This window comes from Hydra viridissima, unplaced genomic scaffold (genome assembly GCF_058129835.1).
Source record: "Hydra viridissima isolate aposymbiotic clone 2 unplaced genomic scaffold, HvirCarnegie_v1 scaffold_2, whole genome shotgun sequence".
In the NCBI taxonomy this organism is placed as follows: domain Eukaryota; kingdom Metazoa; phylum Cnidaria; class Hydrozoa; order Anthoathecata; family Hydridae; genus Hydra; species Hydra viridissima.
In genome coordinates this window covers 3,151,724-3,173,671 of record NW_028324301.1, presented here as the reverse complement: position 1 = coordinate 3,173,671, position 21,948 = coordinate 3,151,724, and the positions used below count along the sequence as shown (strand labels likewise).

Sequence of the window (21,948 nt, the reverse complement as noted above, 5' to 3'; positions counted from 1 at the left end):
ATTATTATTATCAATATTATTATTATTATTATTATTACGATCATCCTCATTACTACTATTACTAATATTAGAAGCTTTCTCGTTCGAAAATTTAATAAAATAACTTTAAGTTGTTTGATTACTAAATTGTCAGTTACACCTCCTTTTGATGTTGTCTGAAATTGCTAGAAGATTGTGAAAGTTGATTTTTATAACTAAATAACAGAATTATTCTTTTGGATTATGCAAATATTTTTTTTGTTTTACTCTTTAGTACTAAATTGATTTTAAAATCAAATAAAAGTTTGTTTGCGCTATCTTTTATACACCTGTCTTAAGTTATGTGTGAAAAATACTTCTTTTTCGAATATAACGCTGAAGCCTAAACTTATCATGTAATTTGAGCTTGTCAATTTAATCAGGAAATATTAAAAGTGCACAGTTGCAATAGAAACACGAACAAATAAGTATTTAAATGAGAACTGATTGTAACATTATCTGTACTTATGCTATTTAATTGGATTAAAAATATTCCAGAACGTTATCCCACTTGTTTTGGACTGTTCTACGCAGATTTTTTTTTTTTTTAATTTGTTTTCGTATTTTTGTTGAACAAGGATAATGAAAAACAAGTTCGCAAAACTTGCGGGAAAAAAAAACGCTCAAATATCTAATAAATCACAAACGCTTTACGTATTTATACTTTTAAACACTTGAAAATAAATGATATTAAAAAAAAAAAAATCCACTGTTTTAAATCCCAGAGGAAAATTATAAACAAAAAGTAAAAAATTGTTTACAAAGTTGAAACAAAGTCGTAGATGTTTTATTTTTCATTATAATCCAAATACTAAACGGAAAAAAAAATTATAGAAGGTTGATTAATCTCGTTAAATTATCCTGCATAAAGCAATAAATTGTACATTACACTTAATTACCTGGAAATTAATAACTGGACGCAGTGGAGGTACGCGAATCGTATAAGTCTCCATAACTTTAGATACTTCTATCTACGAAAACTTCCATATGAGAAGTGAATAGATAGAACAAACTTTATTATATAGCTTCTCTTAATGCCTCGATGATTATTTATTGAAACATTAATCCGTTTGACAATGAATCTCATAAGGCTTATCCGCAATATTTGAAGAAGTCATCACCTCGTTTAATTAAGGGAATGACCCAATGAAAATGTTCAACGAATAATAATGATCGAAAAGATATTACGTTAATAACATTAAGCTTGTTTTTCGATTATTTTTAGTACCAGTCAAATATCTCGTCTCAGTCAAAAGGCAAATCGAAACGTTTTTTAGATGATGGGTGGCTCGCACTTAAAAAATAATTCACTTAGATCGCAGTTTAGTTTTTAATACCTTCGACATGCAATTAGTTGAAATCGGAACGTTAGGGTCGGCTTGCATAATTTTTTTACACAGTATTTAGCTTTTTAAATAAACTTTCAAACCCTTCTAAGATCATTAATCTTAGTTATTTAGATGCAAACAAAATTTTTTTATTATTCATTAACTATTGTGCATACTTGTCTAGTCATAATAAAAAATCTATTGTAACTGAATTTGGACGTAAGCTTACATAATTTCTAAACTTTTTGAAAAAGTATCGTCTGAGTAAATTTAAAATTTGATAAGCTTTTAAATAGTTCCGTAATATGCGCATACTCTAAAATTGTTGCACTGACAACAGCAAACCTTTTCTGCATAAACAAATATACTTACCAAGAAAGGTTGGACAGCCTTCTCATAACTGCCCAACATATCGTGTATCATAATTAAACGAGTATTTCGCCCTTCGCATTCCCATTGTAATTTCGCCCATTGTAGCTCCAGTGAGGCAACCTTTTGTTCTACTTTTACGCGGGTTGTTGACGGCATTTGAGAGAAATTTTCTTGCAAAAACTGCCGTCCTGCATTTAATGTTTCTTCTGCTGTAAATTCACGACCACGGACATCACTAAGGACATTCTGAAAAACATTAAAACGAAATACACGATATTTTTATGTAAACACGAATATGTAAAAATTATTTTTAGGATTTGCTCAAACAGCTTTTTAGAGGTTGTTACAAATTTCAATTTTACCAATTTGGTTTGATTTCTTGGATGTTTTTTGATTTATTCAACTAGTTTAAAACATATGAAGCTAAACACGGCTTAAAGCTATTGTTTAAAATATTTAAAGAGGAAAATATTATTTAACAAGTTATTGTTTAAACCAGCAAGATAATTTAAGTCAACATAGATTTACTTGAATTGTTTAGTTCTTAGGCGTTTTTTTTTGTTTTTTTTTGTGCTGAGAAGTAAATGAAAAGCACACGATCTCATCCTGCTTTTAGTTTTCTCTCTCTTTTTTTTTTCCTTTTTTTTTTTTTTTTTTTTTTGTACTAAGAAAAAAGCTTCTTAATACCTTTAATTTATTAATTGTTTAACTGTTTAAAAAAAAGTCTATAAAGAAAATAAACTGTTATTCTAAACCGATTGATAAGTGGCTTTTTAGTTAAATATTATATTATGCAATTTGTTAGGGTTGCAGAATTTTGTACAAATTAACATATTTCAGCATATTGACATGAAGTCAGTATCGAAATAATCGCAAAAAGTACGTGGCCTTGGCGTTTACCTTAAAAGCTGCAATATACCCAGAATTATGTCTTCTTAATGCACTTTCATTTTGACGGTCAACTGATTCTTGAGATAACCGATGAGGTCTTGTAAATTGATGACCATCCATAGATACTCCTAGTTCTGGTGTCGAATCGTATCTATAATTTCTACCTTTGTCATAGGCCTTTGCCTTAGGAGATTTTAAAGCAGCAAAATATGCAGATTGATCGCGGGAAGGACTTTTCAAGTCTTTACGTTGGGACCTGTTATCGAATTTTTCCTTCATGCTTCCTTCAGGAGAAAAATTGCTTGCTAAAGAAAAACCTCGAGGTAAAGAACCTCCTGATTCAAAATAACGAGGGTTATTTTCTGTGTATTCACTATCAGAGTGGTGACTCCAACGCGTATTTCGCTCGCTATTTGATAATGAAGAACGACCTAGCTTAAGGTTTAAACTTAGCCTGGAAGATCTTTGACTTTGAAGCACATTTTCAGCTTTTTGAGTTTGAAGTGGGTTTTCGACATTAGGACGTGAACCCTCATTACTATTACGCCTTGAAAAACGACGGTTAAACATAGCTAAATGTATTACTAACAGTTCGTTTAATTTCCAGCAGAAGTTTGACACAAGTTGTTGTTAACAAAAACTATGCTAATTCGATAACGATTTAACTCCGACAAAATTGCAGGGCAGTTACAATTCCTCCAATTTACACATCAATTTTAAACGATAGTATGAAAACTAAGATGACTGAGTCGACAAAATAATATTAAAGTTTTTGTTTAAAAAAATATAGCACAGGCATGAATTCTTTTGTTTGACTTTTCCTTTGTTAAGAAAAAAAACGATTCCCTCTTATATATTGCTTTTAAAGAGTGATACTTAAGAAAGCTAAAGTCGGATTAAGGTCAGAACACTTTATCAAGCGATATTTATGGCTGTTTATTGCATTAAAAAATTTATTTTACGAACGATGAAAAACCGCCATTTTAAAACCGCCATTTTAAAAAACTAAATATCTAAATATCTTCGCTGATTGCTGGACTGAAAATTAGCGCGAGATCTTGTATATAAGAACTCATATACAAGATAAAATTGGGAACGCTTTGACGAAGAAAACACATCTATTAAAATAATTATGAATGCAATTAAAGGTTTATTTTTATCTTAAACGCAAATAATAAATAATACTAATAATAATAATACTAATATTAATAATAATAATAATAATAATAATAATAATAATTATTATTATTATTATTATTATTATTATTATTATTATTATTATTATTATTATTATTATCATTATCATTATCATTATCATTATCATTATCATTATCATTATCATTATCATTATCATTATCATTATTATTATTATTATTATTATTATTATTATTATTATTATTATTATTATTATTATTATTATTATTATTATTATTATTATTATTATTATTATTATTATTATTATTATTATTATTATTATTATTATTATTATTATTATTATCATTATTATAATGTAATGACAATAAAAACAACAACAACAACAACAATAACAATAACAACAATGATGATGATGATAATAATGAAAATGATAATGATAATTATAGTGATAATTATAAATGATATCATTATCATGATAATAATAATAATAATAATAATAATAATAATAATAATAATAATAATAATAATAATAATAATAATAATAATAATAATAATAATAATAATAATAATAATGATAATAGTAATAATAATAATAATAATAATAATAATAATAATAATAATAATAATAATAATAATAATAATAATGATAATAGTAATAATAATAATAGTAATAATAATAATAATGTTACGCAGATGATTTACAGTTTATTATAAAAGAAGCCAGTTTGCAAATCCCCACAAAGGTTTTCAGTTAAACTATATTAAGCAAAATGAATTTTTTTTTTTAATTTGAGTTTTTTAGGATTTAGGCGAAAACATATACATTTGTTGCCCACAGAAGAAATGCCCTTTAAAAGTATTTCGATTTTCCTTTCAATATTACCAATTTGTAAGAAGGCTTTTAATTTTTTAGTTTAATATTTTAACATGGTAGTTTGTAAGTATGAAACTTAACTTTTTTAAAATTTTTGAAAAATTCCCACAAAAAAAAAAAAAAAAAAAAGGAACAAAGAATTTTTCAGCCTTTGAATAACACATAAAGGAATCCCCAAATACTCGCTAATACTGCTGTCGCTAATTCATCGTTATCTATTCATTCTTGCAAAGCGTTGCTATGGACTGTGTAACTAGGTTGGTTAAGCAACAAAAGTTGTCTAACAATAGACAATTAAATGATAAAGTTAATTTAGAAACAATTGAATAAAATATTATTCCAGTGATAAAACAAATGATAAACATCATGACGTATACATTCTATATTTAAAAGAAAGGGATATTTTCAATAATATCAATCATTTTATCAGTTAAAAGTGAACTACTTTAGCAATTTTGATGCAAATAGTAAATACCAGATTTCCTCTCCAGCATTTATATGCAACTTTTATATCCACAAAAAAGAAAATGATACGTATAACTAAAGGATATATTTACCTGAACTTCTTTCATATATTGCTCCAACACACCAATAGCACTAAGTGGCAGATCGTATTTTTTTAATTCATTTTCTTTGATGGAAATCCAAGCTTCTAATTTATCTAGTTTTTCTTCCAGACTTTCATATTCTTCTAATTGTAAACATTATATTACATATGTTAAAGAGCTTAACATGAATTTAACAAACAAATTTAAGTAAACATTATGGAAAATCTTTTTAACAAGTTTAAATAATTTTATAACCATGTTATTTTCGCAACCTACAAAAATTAAATTTTCTATTTAAATGTTCTATTGAAATCTTTGTGCACCTGGCATTGACATTCTAAACTCTTGTTTGTGTTTTTTATACAATAAACTAGAGATTTTTCCGAAAAAAAAAAATCTCCAGAACCATTCATATTTAATTTGAATTTGTAATTTTCCCAGAATTAGATTAAATAAAACTTAATTGGTTATTTTGCTTTCACTTTTTTTAACTTAATAAAAATCGTAGGATTTTAATGTTTACAGGTAAAACAAACATTTTATTCATAAGTGGCAGGTTTTTTTAAGTTTGAATTGGAAAAAAGATTTTTAAAGCTATTTAAACATAATATTTTTATACCTGACATAATTTCAGCAGAATTTTCAAGCATGCTTATAAAACAAGAAATTCTCTGTGGAATGCCAACTAAAGCCATTTCATAAAATTGTGTGAGTTGAAGAATCATTAAGGCTAACTGTTTTCTCCCTTGAGTAGATATAGTATACCTGTCAAAAACATTCTTCTCTTCAACAAACCACCTGTATTTATTCAAATCATGCTCATAACTCTAAACAAACAAAAACAAAGTGTTTGTGTGTGTATGTATATATATTTTATATATATATATATATATATATATATATATATATATATATATATATATATATATATATATATATATATATATATATATATATAATGAAATAGTGAAAAGATTGTATCCTGTAAAGAGAAAATTTTTAGAAACTGTTATTTATTTTTTAGCAATTTAACACAAACTTTGCATAATATTGTATTAATTATTTAAGAAAAGAAGGGTTGGAACATTTTATTGGCTCTTAATATTGAAACTTAATAAGTTTTTTTGCAAGAAACTTATTTTTTTACCTTTGAGGCCAAGATGAGTTCCTCAACTTTGTAAAAAAGGTTTTGGAGAGGATGAAGATGCATTAAAAGCATTTTATAGATATTCTGTAAAACAAATTAAAAGATTTTTTCACTATCAAATAAATCATAAGTGATAACTTTTACTCATAACTATAAACTTTTACTCTGACAACATTTTTATTTTTGTTTAGGTAAAACTTACTTTATATTCCTCTAAAAGTGATTTTAATCCATCTTGAGTCGATGGTAATTTATCACAGATAAGTTTGTTGCAAAGATTTTCAAACCAAGGTAACTCTTCTTGCAAAGTTACAGAAACCTTTATTATCAAAGGAAGAGCTTCTACCAGTTTCTTTTGCCGCATATTCATCTGTTTGTCAACATTCATCCATCTCTCAAAAAATCTTGACAAAACAACTGAACTAAATGATTCACCATCATTGAGCAGCACATTTTGTAGTTTATCAATACTTTCCTATGCATTTTAAATCAATAAAAACATCAACAAAAAAAGAATTGGATTTTAACGCAGTACTAAATTTTAAAATATTAATATGCTACTTGATTTAACATTATAAAGCTACTTTTCTAAAAAGTATCTTTAAAAAAAAAATTTAATCAAGTATTCAAATTAAAGTATACTTACTTGTTTTAACTCAAATGACTCTTTTAAGTCATAAAGCTGTTGAAGCTGTTTGTTTAAGCTGCTTGCATCCAATGAAAAACCATGCTGCTCCACTAAAGCCATTTCCAAATTTTTTAGGTACTGATCTAAATCAGCAGCAATCAATAACGCTTCATGAATACTTGTGATTCTAAAACGGTATTATTTAAACAATTTTACATTTCAAATGTCAAACATAAACTGGCAGAATTTACATTAAATTAGGAACCATAGAAGAATAATAATAAACTACAATATATATCTAATCAAAAGTTAACAAACGTTTTCATCCATTGGGCTAGTCTTATTTTAACATCATTCCATTTTTTAACAAGCAATTCATATTTATTCCTTAATATAACACTGAAATTGGCAGATTGGAGAACTATCAAGTCAAACTTTGGTTGCAGAGAGATTTCTATAGTATCAATAATTTTCTAAAGCAAAAAAAAAATAACATTGAAGAAGTTTATATTCATGAAAAAAAATTTCAAACGTATTTAAAACTTCAAATAAGGGATAACACATACATTAGCTTCATTGAGTTCTTGAACAAATGACTCAGCATCCATTTGTTCCTCATTCTTTGAGTTCAGGTTTTCGTTAATTGTTTGGACATACAGTAATAGTTCAACAATAGTTTTAGATAAATCCTAGAGCAAATCATTTTAAATAATTAGTATAAAGGTAATTCCTTTAAATATTTCTAGTTGTTTGTAACTTCTACAACTTATTTCACAGTAACTTACACTTTCATTTTGAGTAAATGAGGGATCATTAAAATTATTAACAACATCTAAATAATTATTCATAGCAGTTGACAATGGCTGCATTAGAAGCTCCTCTGTTGGTACTTCTTCAATTTTATCTTGTTTCATTAAGACAATCGAATCTGATGAGCCTTCTACTAACTGCACTGGTTCAACTTTATTGCATTCATCTTTCAACTTTAAAAAATAAGTAAAAACATATACAGACAAAGAATCTGATTTTTTATAAACTTTTAAAAATACAAAAGTATTTAAAAATCCCTATTTATAAAACAAAACAAAATTTGTTTTTTAACTCTAACCAGAGCATCTAAAAAATCTTCATTCATCTCTTGAGTAGTAGCTTTAAGATCAGTCAATAGTTCTTCATTTTCTGGTATTTCTAATGATGGATCAAGTTGTTTGTCAAATTCTTCAAGCATTTCTTCCACATTTTCTTTGCAATATGCAGGAGTCAACACCTAAATATAATAAATATGAAAGTTATAATATATTTAAGCTGCAGCAAAATTAAAGCAATACGATCTTGATTAAATTTAGATATTATGGCATCAAACATACAATATGATAAAAAAAAAGAAAAAACATGCAAAGTCTTTTTTTAAAGAAGTACTTAATAAAAAGATTGACCTGATTGGCGACTGGCACTTTTAATACTTTCAAACTAGTAAAAACTTCAGTGCAATTTAAGGCTTGTTTAACATGCCATTGACGATTTTTCCACAGTGTTAATAAGTGTTTATACTGAATTTCAATTCTAAAAACAATTATCATTAAAATACATTCTATCAACATTTAAAATGCATTTGTAAATAGCAGACAGACAAAATAGTAAAAGATACTTTACAAATAATAACAATAATAAAAATCAGCATTTTATGCCTTGTAGATAACTCTGTAGCTTCTGCATCTGGAGCAGGGATAACAAAACATACTGAGGGAACTTCCAATTCCAAACCAGATGGAGGAGATACCTAATGATTGAAATATTTTATTGCAATAAAGAAATTTGGAAAATAAAACAATACATCAACATCTTATTTAAACTTTTTATTCAAAAAAAAAAACAGGTATAAAAACTGAACTTTTAAACACTTAACATTTTAAATTTTTTTTTGAAAAATGAAAACAAAAATTTAGTTTAAAGTTTTTTAGGGTTTTTGCAATTCTAAGAAACATCATAATAGGCAGGTAAAACAGCTAAGGTGGAAAAGAAAGAAAACAAATATTTACATAACTACCTTCCATTGATATGGATCACTACTATCAATTAATTCAACATTTTCACCACAGCAAACAACATCCTAGGATTTAGTAAATATTTTAACTTTAACTACTTTCAAGTGTGTAATTAGTGTTTTTTTATGTATCCTTTTAGTTCTTTTTTTTTTTTTTTTTTTTTTTAGATTTTGAGAATTGAATTTTATACAGATACATTTTATAGTTTCCAAATATATAAACTACCTTTTCTTGAGCATAATTGCATACAGTAATAAGAGCTTGTGGGGTTTTGTTTTTCTGTTGTCTTCTTTTTAGGGGAATAACATCTTTACTTAATTTTGCCAAATGAGAAACTTCACCTTGACGATCAAAGAGTTCTTGTCGTATTTCCTTAAAAATATCAAAAAATTGCATTACAGATATTATAAAATAAAATTACATACATACATACATACATACATACATACATACATACATACATACATACATACATACATACATACATACATACATACATACATACATACATACATACATACATGTCTATATACATGTGTCTATATATATATATATATATATATATATATATATATATATATATATATATATATATATATATATATATAACTATATTAGAGCCGTATAAAACCACAACAACAATTATTTAGAATCACTTAATTTATTATATAAATAATAATTTTAAAGATAACCCACTAAAAAGTTTATAAATAAATTATGAATTAAAAAATTTTATTAAGGTTTTTCCCAAGGTGATCGGTGGTTCCCTTTCTTTTGTTTATAAAACAATGTCCAGAAGGTTTGTATCTTACGTATATTACACTCACCTTTAACATCTGTTACAGAATTAAATTTGAAAAGGCGCCTTTTTTTGTAAGAATTGGTTTTTATTTTGTGAAAAAATATTAATTTAAAATAACATCTTTTCTTAAAAACCTATACGATATTAAGTTTGTTACAACGATTCTAAAATACAACGCAAGTAACTGCTCAAAAGTTTACAAATTGAGATAAAACTGAATATAAATTTCATCCAACCTGGCGAAATTTTAGTAAATCGTTTAATACGTCTGAAAATCTTCCTTGTGTTTCCTTTACATTCCAAGATTTAAGACCTTTGAATATAAAAGCAAATTTTTCTTTAGACCCAGAAATCAAATTTTTGCTAAATGCAATATTCCACAATGCATCCTTTGAATAAACGACATGTATTTTTCTTTCAGAACAAGTTATTCTTAGAACAGGTTTGAAATCCTTTTTTGTTGGTGCATGATTTAAAAGTACGTCTTTCCGTCTCCTTTTCCAGTAAGTCTTTGACAAATATTCATACAAAATCTGCTGAGCAGAATTTTCATTACTTTGGTTTTGGAAAGCTGGTTTCTTCACAGATGTCTCCGACACACGTGGTGATAAAATTTTTACGACGAGCTTTATTAAGATTGCCAAAAGTAAAACTACAATACTTTCACAGGCTATTATCAAAGTCGTAGATATATAAGTTGCGTTAATAAATTCTTCAAAAGCCATGAGCATAACGAAATCGAATATGAAGAGTATAACGTATGTTTATCTAGGTAAACTTTATACTTAATCCGTTATGATACAATAATGAGAAGTTTAATAAAGAATACGATATTTTCATTATATGTTAAGTAAATAACACGTCAGATTTTGCTGTTCTTTCTGGTTTTTATTTTTTTCCAAAGTTAATGCATTCTTTTTTTTTTTTCGTAGTAATGAGATAAAAAAAACACTTGTCAGTTTATTCCGCGCTTACGATTGGGAATCACCCTTTATTGTTACTTTCTTAGAGAAAACCCCAGTTAGAGTGATAGTTTTCCCGATAACAAACGATCATTTTTGTTTTAGTTTTTTTGTAAACAAAAACTACAAAACGTTTTTGGAGGTAACTTTCTCGAAATTTTTCAGCATTATTTTTATTTACGAGAATATAAAAAGATGTTATTATAACACTTTTTATTGCTGTTTTATCATTTTTAAATTGTATGGGTATTTTTTTTTTTTTTTGAAAATTGCTTATTTATTAGTAATTCAACTATTTTGTAACTAGTTTTTACTGATTATATAAATTTATACTAATTAAATAAATTTACATCAATTAAACTAATTTACATTAATCTAAAAAAATTCTAGTTAAATTATTCATTATTTATTGACTATTTAACAAGTTTATGGAAGTACTTTTTCTATGTAGCTAAATCCAATTTTAAACGGGGAGCTTAAATTATCCGATTTTTTTCTTAAATTATCCGATTTTTTTCTTAAACTGAGTTTTTTAGACGGTTAATTCAGTTACTTAATAAAATAAACGAGTTTCAAAAATAAAGGAGATCACTTAAACATAACGATCGTGATTTTTTTAGACGGTTAATTCAGTTACTTAATAAAATAAACGGCTTTCAAAAATAAAGGAGATTACTTAAACATAACGATCGTGATTTTAATCTTTTTAAATTTAAATAATGGTTAATCTTAAAGTTTAAGTTAAAGTTTTTAGCTTCAATTTTCTCAAGTGGAGACAAGTATTTCTCTTCGTCTCCCTCCCCCCAACCCAACTTCCTGAACTTTATTTAAAATAAAAACCTTTTACTGATTAAAAGAGATTGAATAGCATTGTGCTGTCCTTTTATATATGTTTCTCCGTATTGAGTATTCCTAGCTTTAGTGGACAAGTGTAATATAAAACAAGGCTAACTACACAGGTTGTGACCGTTTTTTTTCCGTAAAATTAGTGAAGGCTCAATTTTTAAGGAAAGAAACTTTTTTAAAAATTTAGTTCAATGAAGATTTTAGTTTTGTAATTTAAGCTCAGAATATTCAATCTTTTTCAAATTTTAGAAAACTTAAAAAAATGGACGGTATTAAATTTAATTCAATTGCAAAAAGCAGTTTAGCAATAATGCTAGTTTCACTTTTTGGAGGTCCGACGACTTATTGAAAATGTTTTTCCGGTTTATAAAGTAACTGCAGATTTTCAAAAAGATGGAAAAAGTCAACAAGTTATGGTTGCCGGTTTCTAACATTTTGCCGGTGGAAATCGTCTTGGATTATTAATGGGATAACTGTCGTGTAAATCAGAAAACATTTCAATAATTCAATGAGAAAAATAATGAAACACCTGGTGCATAACACTGATGCAAAACAATTTCTCAACAACTAACGAGCGGTGCTAATTATTTGTTGATTGTGGTATGTCATATTTATTGTTATCACATATGTAATCAGATGCACTAGAAAAATAGTCTGGAAAAAACATTCAATTTATAGGAAGCACATATCTGATAACTTTTTAATTGCCGTAAAGTTTTTTAATTACCGTAAAAAAGTGAGCCTTCGCTAATTTTACGGAAAATAAGCTATTGCGCCCTGTCTAAGTTGGTCTTGATTTAACAGGGGTATCTTATTTTTTACTTTTAAAGTGTTGAGTATATTATATTCTCACAATAAGCGTATCGACCGCTTAATTAAATTTAATTCATATTTAAAAAAAGGTTACAAATAAGATGACCGCAAAAATTGCTCAATTGCTCCAGTAGATGAACGTATAAAAAATTTACGTGACCTCAACAGAAATGTTTTATTTTTCAACATTTTCAAAGCTAGGAGATGCCGTGACTGATTTATTGTAGAAGTATGCAATGATAGATTAATTCTAATAAATGAATTGATTAAATTTAAACAAATAAACGATTAAGTCTAAAAAACGAATAAATATTTAATCCGATTTTGTATTTGGTTTATCAATAACAAATACGTAAGAAGGCTGGAGGAAAGTAAATTAAAAAATTAACTTTAGGCGTGTCAGAGCAGATTTTATATTTCTTTTTAAAAAATTGCTTTTGGTGAATGGTTTCTTCCTTTAATTGATGGAGCCCCAAACTATTACACTTCCTCCAGTTATATTGATCTAGAAGTATATGTGAATAATATTTTTGATAATAATTTAGTACATCTCTGTTGTAGACTTTGTTTAATTAGGTATTTACTTTAGCTAATAAAAAATATTTGATTTTTTTTCTGTAGTAGATCATATTTTTATTTGTTCTTACTGTCCAAATATTTGATTTGTTTTCATGAGCCAAACAGTAAAGAAAATTTTTGTTTGCAAGAAATGAATTTTAAATCCGCTTTTGCTGTAATCTACTATTTTCAACGCACCAACGTCTTTGTCACATGATCTTGTTGTCACTTCTCCAAAACCTTATGTTAAATTACTATTTGACTCTATACTTTTACCATAAATAGATATATTAATGCCATAACAGAGGCAGAAGTTTTATAAAAGCAGGTAAATTTAGCTTACTTCTGTTTGAGAATCGAAATGTCTTTTTCTTGTTTATTCTTTTTCTATTCTGCTCCTATAATAAGCTTAACAATAATTTTATTTATTTATTGGGAACGACACCGCGATCTCAGTACCGAATTCTTCTTTCAATAGAAATAACCATTTTCATTTAAAAATGGATTAATTTCATCGCCAAGTAGCTTAATAGGTAGCCTTGTTTTTTCAACAAAAAACTTTAAAATTTAACATAGATATTATTTGGCGCTTTCAAAAGAATACATTTCTTCGTAAATGTAAATGTATTAGATTTATTAATTCAATAAGAAAAATTGCAATAATACAATTTGAAATTTGGTTTCTTGTATTCAATCCTAACTTTTACTTTTAAAATACCTTTTTAAACAGTGCAATTTTCATTCAATGCGGTTTTCAATGCGCAGTATTGTGCTTACGAATTTTTTGGTGCGGTGAAGTGCTTTTGGTTATTAAACCAAAACCGCTGGTAGGTTTCCCATATTTCCTAATTTTACGAGGAGAGTGCTATACAAATTTTAATTTTAACATTGGCTTATGTTACGTTCATTTCTTAAAAGCGAGATGTCTAAGAAGCCCTGCCACTGCTACCAAAATTTAAATCAGCTTCATGATGAACTTGATGATCTCATTTATATTCAGCATTCTGCTTGTAAAAATAGGATTTCATTTCCATTTTGTAAAACAGCTTTTTTAAGGTTGGTTCCAAGAGCGTAGATTAATTATGTTTTGATGGTAATTTTAATCGACGTTTATACATATATACTTAAAATGGATCGCCCATACACATCTTAGGGATTTTGTAAAATAAACCCTCATGGAAAAAAAACCTGTTTAAAAAATTGACTCAAACCCTCACGCAATTCTTTAATGTGTCACTTTTTCTGGAAATTAAAATGAAAAGAAAATTTGTACTTACTAATAATTTTTCAACAAGCTGCAATAGGGCTTCAACGTCTTTAAAATCAATTCCGTCGAAAAGGTTCTTAAGTTTGTTTACACGTTCTACTAGCCATTTTTCGTACGAATAAGCTTTTTCAAAAAACTAAGCAAGATTTAAATTTAGTAAATTTAGACCTAACTTTAGACCAGCATCAGAAGTATTTATAAATATTGTTAAAACATAATATGGCATTAAAATCGGGGTTAAAATAAAATCATGCCTTGATATAAAATGAAGCATTTTTATGGTGGATTTGGAAAGCAGTTTGTAGTTCGTACGCCCATTTTAATTGTTGTTGTAGAACACCAATGTAAGCCTAAAGGTGAGTCAAAGTAAGTTAAGCTCTATTTACCAGCCATTATTTTTAATGTAGATGAATTTTTAAATTAAATAATTACCTCTACAGCAGACGTTGCTGGGTGGAGATTACTAATAAGCAAGCGTCCTTTCTCAATGACTTTTTGAATAACTTTATCCCGTACTAATATTTCAGAAAACAGCTTCTACGAAAAAATTAAGAGAAAGGTAAAGATTCCATGCAACCAAGAATAAAGTCTTAAGAAAAGTATCAGTATTTACCTTTTTACTACTCTCTAGATCTTATTGATCTCTTAGATCTTAAATTTTGTAAATTTTACACTTAAATTGGATTTTGGTTTATTTTACCCTTTTATTCGTTGCCACCTAATCATAATTAATAGTCCTTAAAAATCATCAGCTCTTTTTTATTCCTTAAGTCATTTGCAATTGATGGACTTTACACACCTCATTATTTTCGGATAACTTTTGTAAAGATATGTTCTTATCGCTCCAGTTACGAGAAATTTCAGCATCTTCCTGCTGGCTTAGCCATATGAGCTGCTCGGTGCAAGCTTGCATAAACTCAATGAGTGACTTTAGATTTATTGACCTCTTTGTTGTAAAGTCCTGAGAAAAAAAGATATAAGAAGAATACAAATAGCTATAGTGTAACTAACTATAAAGCCACTTGTATAAACTTTAAGCAATAGTTAACATTCTTCACATACTAAGGCTTCCTGGAATATTAGCTTCAACTCTTCAATTTTCTTGCATAGTTCTTCAGGGGCGTTTCGAATCTGAATTGAGAAATGTGAAAAGTTGAACATGTTTTTTAGCATTAAGTCTTTGTTACACTGTATTTTAAAAGTCTAAAAAAAGGTGAATAAGTAGTACCTGTACAGAGCAAACTTTATCAATTTCATCTTTAAAGTTTAAAATCTCCATAAGTTTTTTTTCATTTTCCTGCAAGTATGATTCATTACTTGGAAGATCCATTCCGTACTCTGAGCTTACGATCAAATCCTATATAAAATTCAACTTATACCACTTTTAACAAAATCAACAAATACTTCCCTCAAAAAAAAAAATTAGTTAATTAAAATAACCCATTTCATAAAATAAATCTTACCAGTTTATACTTTACCCAATTATATGCAACTCGAATGTCTTGTAATCTTGCGTTAAGTGTCATATCAGGCCACTCTTCAACAAATCCCGTGTCATCGGTAAGTTCTTCGTCACTGGATGATCCGTTTTTACTTCGGGTGCAACTCCAAGGCGCAAGAGAAAATCTTTTTGACTTCTTTTTGTTGCCTTGAATAGGTGTTGCTCCAGAGCGCTTTGATACACGAATGCTTGTGATTTTAGAAGCTGGTGAGTCTTTTATTTCAATTTCATTTTTAGAAAGATCTTTTTCAGATAAACTTGTTTTGCTTCCGTGAGTGGATATTGTTAGTTTTACGGAAGGTTGCACGCCATAAGTTAAACTGCTTCTTTTAGTAAAATCTACGCCATTATCCAGTTGTTTGATTGAATCTTTTTTTTGTGGTGATATGTTTTCCTTTGATAAGTATTCTTCTGTTTGTGGTAAAATTTCCAATTCTTTTTCAAGATCAGATGTCATCTCAATAGAAATATCTTCTTCAACTGGAAGAATTGGTACTTCTTTCTCGAGAACTGGCATCGCTTCTTGAGAAACCTCTTCTTTAAGATTAGAATTCGTTTGAGGAACTAACTCTTTCTTAATTGAAGATACCTTATTAATGAATAAGGTGTCTTCAGCATTATATTGAGACTTCAAAATTTGAAGTTCTGTCTGAATACGGTTGTTCAGCTTTTCCCATCTCACTGAAATTGCTCCGACTCTAAAGATAACAAGTAACGAAGATTGTTTTTCTTCTTTTTGTTCATTGAGCTAGTTTTATTAATGCTCTATTTCAAACCCTTTCTCAAGTTTAAAAAAATAAATTTTACCTCTTTTGAAGCTCTTCGCTGTTTTGATGATTGCCGGTGACAAGTATTTCTGCTGAGCTAGTTAATGTCCTTAGTGGCAAACGGTATATCTGAAAAGAAAATTTTATTCGTTTTTTAAGCTACAATTACATATATATGTGTGTGTGTGTGTGTGTGTGTGTGTGTGTGTGTGTGTGTGTGTGTGTGTGTGTGTGTGTGTGTGTGTGAGTGTGTGAGTGTGTGTGTGTGTAAAATTACCTTTATAGCCTTTCCACTCTGGTCAATTTTTCGCAAGGTCTCTTGCGTATTCGTCTCCTTCGACTTTTTCTCATACTAAAAAAATTGTTTAGTATTAGACTTGGTTTATCTCTTTTTATAAATTTGTACAAAATGCAATATAAATTGTGCTTTTTATGATCATGAGGCATCAAATGTATTTTTAACAAAATTAGCTCGTAAAAAAAGAGCAATTAAAAAAAGAGCAGTTAAAAAAAGAGCAATTAATCAGGATTATCAAATTTTTTATTTTGGGTTTTGGATAAAAGAATTCCTAAGAGAATTTAACTCACAACAAAAAAAGTAAGAAGTAAGGTTTTGTTAGCGTCCCATTAAAGAAAAATGAGTTTACGATCTGAAATATATTGTGTTGTTGTTTTTTCACAGAAAAAAGTTCTTTGTATCAAAGTGTTTCGATTGCAAAAATTTCGATCACAAAACATTACAAACATTCGAATGTTTGTAATATTTTGTGCTTATTTCTATTATTTCATTTTAAAACAGCATAAAATTTTTTTTAAAAAAAAAAAGATAAAAATTGTTGGGATAAAACCACATACGTTATCCATTTCTGCTTCGATCATACCCAACGAATTCTCCAAAGAACCGCACTGCAACAAAGTAAAGAAAATGTTTTTAATGTCCCACATTTTATAAACATCGTTATTTTAGTCACATTTTTCCTTACCTCTTCTTCCACTTTCTTTGCTACATACTGGAGTTGCTCCAACCTTTTAATACAAAAAATGTTATCAGTATAGACACATTTGAAGTAAAGCTTCGCAACATCCAAAGAAGAAAAAGTAAAGTAATTGCATCTTGGGCTTTACCAACGCTTTAAAAAAATTTCTCTAATATTAAAACTTGAAAAAAAAACCTGAAAACAATTTTTATATTTAATTCTGGCGGCCATGGTCGAATATTCATCCCACATAAAACATGATGTAACACAGTGTTATATAATTATATTTAAACGATACAGCGCTGCAAAAAGTTTTCTTATGCGATGAATCCTGTATTTTATTCAAATATGTATTCAAGGTAAACAATATCTTTCAAAACAAATTACTAAAGACAGCTCGAAACATCTGCCAACTGGAAGAACAAAGAGTTTTTAAAAATCCGAGCGAAACTTAGGAAAATCACGGCGCTAAACAAACGTATAAAATCACTTTTTTTATAAACGTTTTGAGGAAGAGTTTTACTAAGTTGAAAATATGTCAATGGAATAAAATTTGAAGCACCAGAAAAAATACTTGTACAATTAATATTGTCATAAACAAAGACAAAGAATATTAGACCTTTCGATTTCTTTATTGATGTCTTCGCATCGTTGTTGGTTAGCAAGCACCATGGCATCCCATGCCTAGGTAAATAAATAGCCTCTAATAATTTCTGTAGCAATTATTTTCCATTTCTTTGATAACAAATAACTGTTGTATTACTAGAAAAATCTAGAAAAGGTATTGACAATTTTAAAACTGTTTTTATTTACAAAAATAGGCAACTCTGAATACCTGGTTCAAGTTTTCCACTGTATATTTATGTGGTACCTCTGTACTCCGGTTTTTAGGGTTTTTCATACTCTGTGAAAAATTAATTGATTACCGTGAATAAGAGTTGGAAAAGAAATCACGTTTGAAATGACGTAATCTTTAAAAACTAGTACCTTAATATTTGTGAAAAGTGCAATTAAGTGTCTTCGTTCTGCATTCTTTTCTGGAAATATTTGTGTGGAGAAAAAATAAGCTTGGCTGTGAAGATCCTTAAAGAAAAAAAAAATTGAGATCATTTACAATTGGCTACATGCAGAACAGTTGTTCGCAAAGGCATCAGGAAGAATAGAAAGCTCTTACTTGCATCCCTTGTAGATTTTTTGGAAACTCTCTATTGTTTAAGTTTATTATACAGCGAGTCAACCATTCAATGAACATTTCGACTCTATTGCAATATACCTCGATTGCCGTTTTCAAATCCTTAAAGAAGCAAAGATGTTTATCAAAAATGACCGACAAAAATCTAAAAGTTTTTTTTTACGGTAAACTTAATTGAAACAAAATATAAACGACAATCTAGTGTTATCAGAGCCACACAACTCACCACATCATTCTGATCTAACAACTTCGGAGGAATTGATGGCAGCACTTTGTGAATAGCCGAAACGTATGTAACTATTGTTTTATCATCTGGACATTTTATGACATCTAATAATAAAAACTTGCTTTTTATGAATTTTACTCCAGACCTTTTAGATAAAATTATACTAAGCACAAGAGTCTTTATTTTCAACCAGAACACTACTTACCTTCGACATCAAGGAGTTTTGGGATCCCAAGTTCCTTTTCTGCAACTTGGAAAACAATTTCCATTCGTTGTGATGGGCTAGCCTTTTTTATCTCCGCGAAATCAATGAGATCGGGTCTGTAATTTTTCAAAATTAACATGAATTTACAAGCACTAATGGGTGACAATAAAGTTTTGAAAGATTTTATCTTGATGAAGTAAGTTTAACAGTGAAAAAAATGACAATCAAAAAACAACAACAATAACAACGAAATCCTATCTTAATGTTTTTGTGAAGATTTTTATGTAAAACAGCTGTAAAATAACAAAAGTAACGGAATTAACAACCTGTGTCTGTGTAGTAGAGCACCAAATGCTAATCCATCCGACCAACTTGAGGAAAAGTCTTTTACATTTACTTCTTCATAGCTGAAGTGTTCAAAAAAAGTTAACCAAATTAAGAATATTGAAGCCTTATATAAATTGTGATTTTTTGCTCCAAGAGATTTGGTTCTACAATATTCTGTGAAATCTTAAAAGTATTTTACCCGTCGCAGTTTGTTTGACTCCAAAACATGAGCTTTTGTTTAGGTGATACTGTTTCACCGAGCATCATGGTCTTAATATCAGATATCTGTAAATTTTATAAGTATAGTAAAAATTAAAAAACAATTTAGAACAGCAAAAACTAAACAAACGTTCAAAACATTTTTCTTTTAAATTTTAAGAAACCTGAAAATTTAAAATGAGTATCCAAACAAGTCCAAGAGTAAGTTTCGTGTTGCCATCAACAATATCTTCACTTCGGATGTTCACAAGTTTAATCTAAGCAATAAACGTATCCCGTTTATTTTACTGGTTGTTTTAGTTAGAGACTTTTTTTGAACTTCAAGTTATGTGGGAAAGAAACTTACGCCTATGTAATCTAGGTAACCAAGGGCTGTTGTTACATTCTGTAAACAGTAGAAGCGCATTTTGCCTTTTTGCTTCCTCTAAAAAATGAATGTAGACAAGGAAAATTTAAATGAGTACGCGATTTTATTTTCTCTTCTGAACTTACAGAAGTCCCATTGGGCTTTTACGCAAGGGCGCTTGAGAGAGCTTAGCTGCGTTAGCTTGGTAATGAAATAATATGTAACGGTTGTTTTTTTACACATGTGAAAAATTTTCAAGGAGTTAAAAATGCAGCGGTAACAAAATTGTTTTAAATTTTATGAAAACTTACGAGAGTTTCGTTAGTGAGTAGTTCCACCAACAGAATAAGATTTCTGCCATCACGGAAATCTTCGTACAGATCTTTAATCTCTACATTTACCTGAAAATCAATAAATAACGACATTATCTCGTCAAAGACAAGAAGATGAGGTAAAAAAATATTAAAACAGCACGGATATCTTGAAGTGTAATCAGTGGTGGGACCGGCTAATTTGAGTTTTTGCTAGAATCCAATTACATTTGTTTTATATTTAACAAAAAGCAAAATTTAACAGACAAAAATTGTTTATCAAAAAGATTTTGTGATGACTTTCATTTTTCTTTTTTAATTGTTTGTGCAGACTGCAGTCCTATTTGTCCGTCGTTAGGTATAATGCATCCTAATAACACTTAGGTACTAATATTAAACTCAGTTTTAAATCGATAAATTAAGTACTCTAGGCAATTTTCAGCGTACAACAATCTAGCTAAATTTTCCTTCTATAGACATTCTTTAGACCTTTAAGTTTCACATTAACGTTTCAAGAGCTAAGATTTGCTTTAACACTTTCAATCAACGATTTTTTTAGGCAAAAAGAAAAATACATCAATTTTTTAAACCATAAAAAAACTACTCAAAGTATGGAGAAAAAAAAATCCTTTGTAATTGTTGAATTTATCAAGTAAACAAAGTTTGGCGGGCTAAAACGATAAGCAAAAAATATTGAAATGCTTTCATAACTGTTTAAGCTGTCACAGTAACTTAACTGAGTAAATCAGTTAATCCGATTCTCTTGAATTTCGCTTAGTCTGTTTAGGGAGTCAATAAAAGATAACAGTTATTTGTTTGAGAGCTTAAAAATAGCGCAACATGATATTTTAGCTTACTAATATAAACCGAACAAACCTCGCACAAAATATGGTAGAATAAGAATTTTTTTTCACCTTTTTGAGATGAGTATTACACCATTTTGTAAACACTTTCTTCTGCACCACTGCTCTCTCATCTACAAAAGATTTTCAAAAATTGCAAGTTATTTTAACTGTCTCGATTAAACTGTCTCACTTAACACTAAAAGGAATGTACATCGTAACTCTAAAAAATGTTTAATCGAATCCAAATAATAAGATCTTTATTGTTTACGGTTATTAGTAGTTACCCTTTAAGTCTTGCTGTCTTAGTTCTATTTCTATTCCAACTTCATTATCCCTCCATTGTAAAGACTTATTTTCTTCCATATTACTTAGCGAACTCGTTAATTACAAATTATTACGCGTATAAAAAAAATTCGTTACAACTTTTTATAGTCCAGCTTTATCTTACATAATTTATTTCTGATATAATCACACTCGAGTTTATTGAACAGCTATCAATGATATTTTTTTCATAACAGCTCCAATATTTTTTTTGTAAAATGATACATATATTGATTCGTGCCATCGAAACGCAACTAAATATATCTTTAGTCTAAGCAGAGTGTCACGTGTCGTTTACATGGAACACCCAATATTGGAAAACCAAATACGGGGGAAACTCAGGGAAAAAATTTGTACTTGTTTTAAATTGTAATTATGACACTTCTTCAGTCTAAAATCGATTTTTTCTAAGTTTTTTTAAAAATTCAACAAAAACTTTATCACTTTACTAATCTGA

At 28.2% G+C, this 21,948-nt stretch overlaps 1 protein-coding gene and 1 long non-coding RNA gene across 7 annotated transcripts in view; one reads left to right on the top strand and one right to left on the bottom strand.

Annotated features, from left to right (window-relative positions):
* LOC145181047 (uncharacterized) overlaps positions 1-21,948 on the bottom strand; it is an 81,142-nt gene that overhangs the window by 58,529 nt on the left and 665 nt on the right. The window contains exons 1-38 of one of the 6 annotated variants that reach the window (XM_090078855.1): positions 21,455-21,776; positions 21,240-21,301; positions 20,326-20,415; positions 20,015-20,092; positions 19,833-19,925; positions 19,649-19,734; positions 19,449-19,529; positions 19,123-19,238; positions 18,918-19,021; positions 18,674-18,793; positions 18,487-18,582; positions 18,335-18,403; positions 18,119-18,183; positions 17,506-17,548; positions 17,378-17,428; positions 16,800-16,874; positions 16,563-16,651; positions 15,718-16,453; positions 15,483-15,611; positions 15,317-15,385; positions 15,054-15,215; positions 14,687-14,791; positions 14,509-14,604; positions 14,265-14,390; positions 9,232-9,378; positions 9,009-9,071; positions 8,650-8,741; positions 8,398-8,524; positions 8,070-8,228; positions 7,747-7,944; positions 7,528-7,650; positions 7,280-7,434; positions 6,980-7,148; positions 6,536-6,808; positions 6,334-6,417; positions 5,806-6,013; positions 5,196-5,329; positions 1,719-1,964 (exon numbers count right to left, since the gene is read on the bottom strand). In XM_090078855.1, coding sequence (XP_089934981.1) covers positions 1,719-1,964; positions 5,196-5,329; positions 5,806-6,013; positions 6,334-6,417; positions 6,536-6,808; positions 6,980-7,148; positions 7,280-7,434; positions 7,528-7,650; positions 7,747-7,944; positions 8,070-8,228; positions 8,398-8,524; positions 8,650-8,741; positions 9,009-9,071; positions 9,232-9,378; positions 14,265-14,390; positions 14,509-14,604; positions 14,687-14,791; positions 15,054-15,215; positions 15,317-15,385; positions 15,483-15,611; positions 15,718-16,453; positions 16,563-16,651; positions 16,800-16,874; positions 17,378-17,428; positions 17,506-17,548; positions 18,119-18,183; positions 18,335-18,403; positions 18,487-18,582; positions 18,674-18,793; positions 18,918-19,021; positions 19,123-19,238; positions 19,449-19,529; positions 19,649-19,734; positions 19,833-19,925; positions 20,015-20,092; positions 20,326-20,415; positions 21,240-21,301; positions 21,455-21,533 — 4,998 coding nt within the window. In that variant the 5' untranslated portion in view covers positions 21,534-21,776. Of the gene's footprint in view, positions 1-917; positions 1,065-1,718; positions 1,965-2,618; positions 3,437-5,195; positions 5,330-5,805; positions 6,014-6,333; positions 6,418-6,535; positions 6,809-6,979; positions 7,149-7,279; positions 7,435-7,527; positions 7,651-7,746; positions 7,945-8,069; positions 8,229-8,397; positions 8,525-8,649; positions 8,742-9,008; positions 9,072-9,231; positions 9,379-10,044; positions 10,742-14,264; positions 14,391-14,508; positions 14,605-14,686; positions 14,792-15,053; positions 15,216-15,316; positions 15,386-15,482; positions 15,612-15,717; positions 16,454-16,562; positions 16,652-16,799; positions 16,875-17,377; positions 17,429-17,505; positions 17,549-17,694; positions 17,853-18,118; positions 18,184-18,334; positions 18,404-18,486; positions 18,583-18,673; positions 18,794-18,917; positions 19,022-19,122; positions 19,239-19,448; positions 19,530-19,648; positions 19,735-19,832; positions 19,926-20,014; positions 20,093-20,325; positions 20,416-21,239; positions 21,302-21,454; positions 21,777-21,948 lie in introns of those variants that run through there. The other 5 variants (XM_090078854.1, XM_090078856.1, XM_090078857.1 and 2 more) reach the window with 5 other exon arrangements.
* Positions 17,919-20,628, top strand: LOC149891570 (uncharacterized). The gene is made up of 2 exons (XR_016449833.1): positions 17,919-18,187; positions 18,321-20,628. It is a non-coding gene; the product is annotated as an uncharacterized LOC149891570 (long non-coding RNA).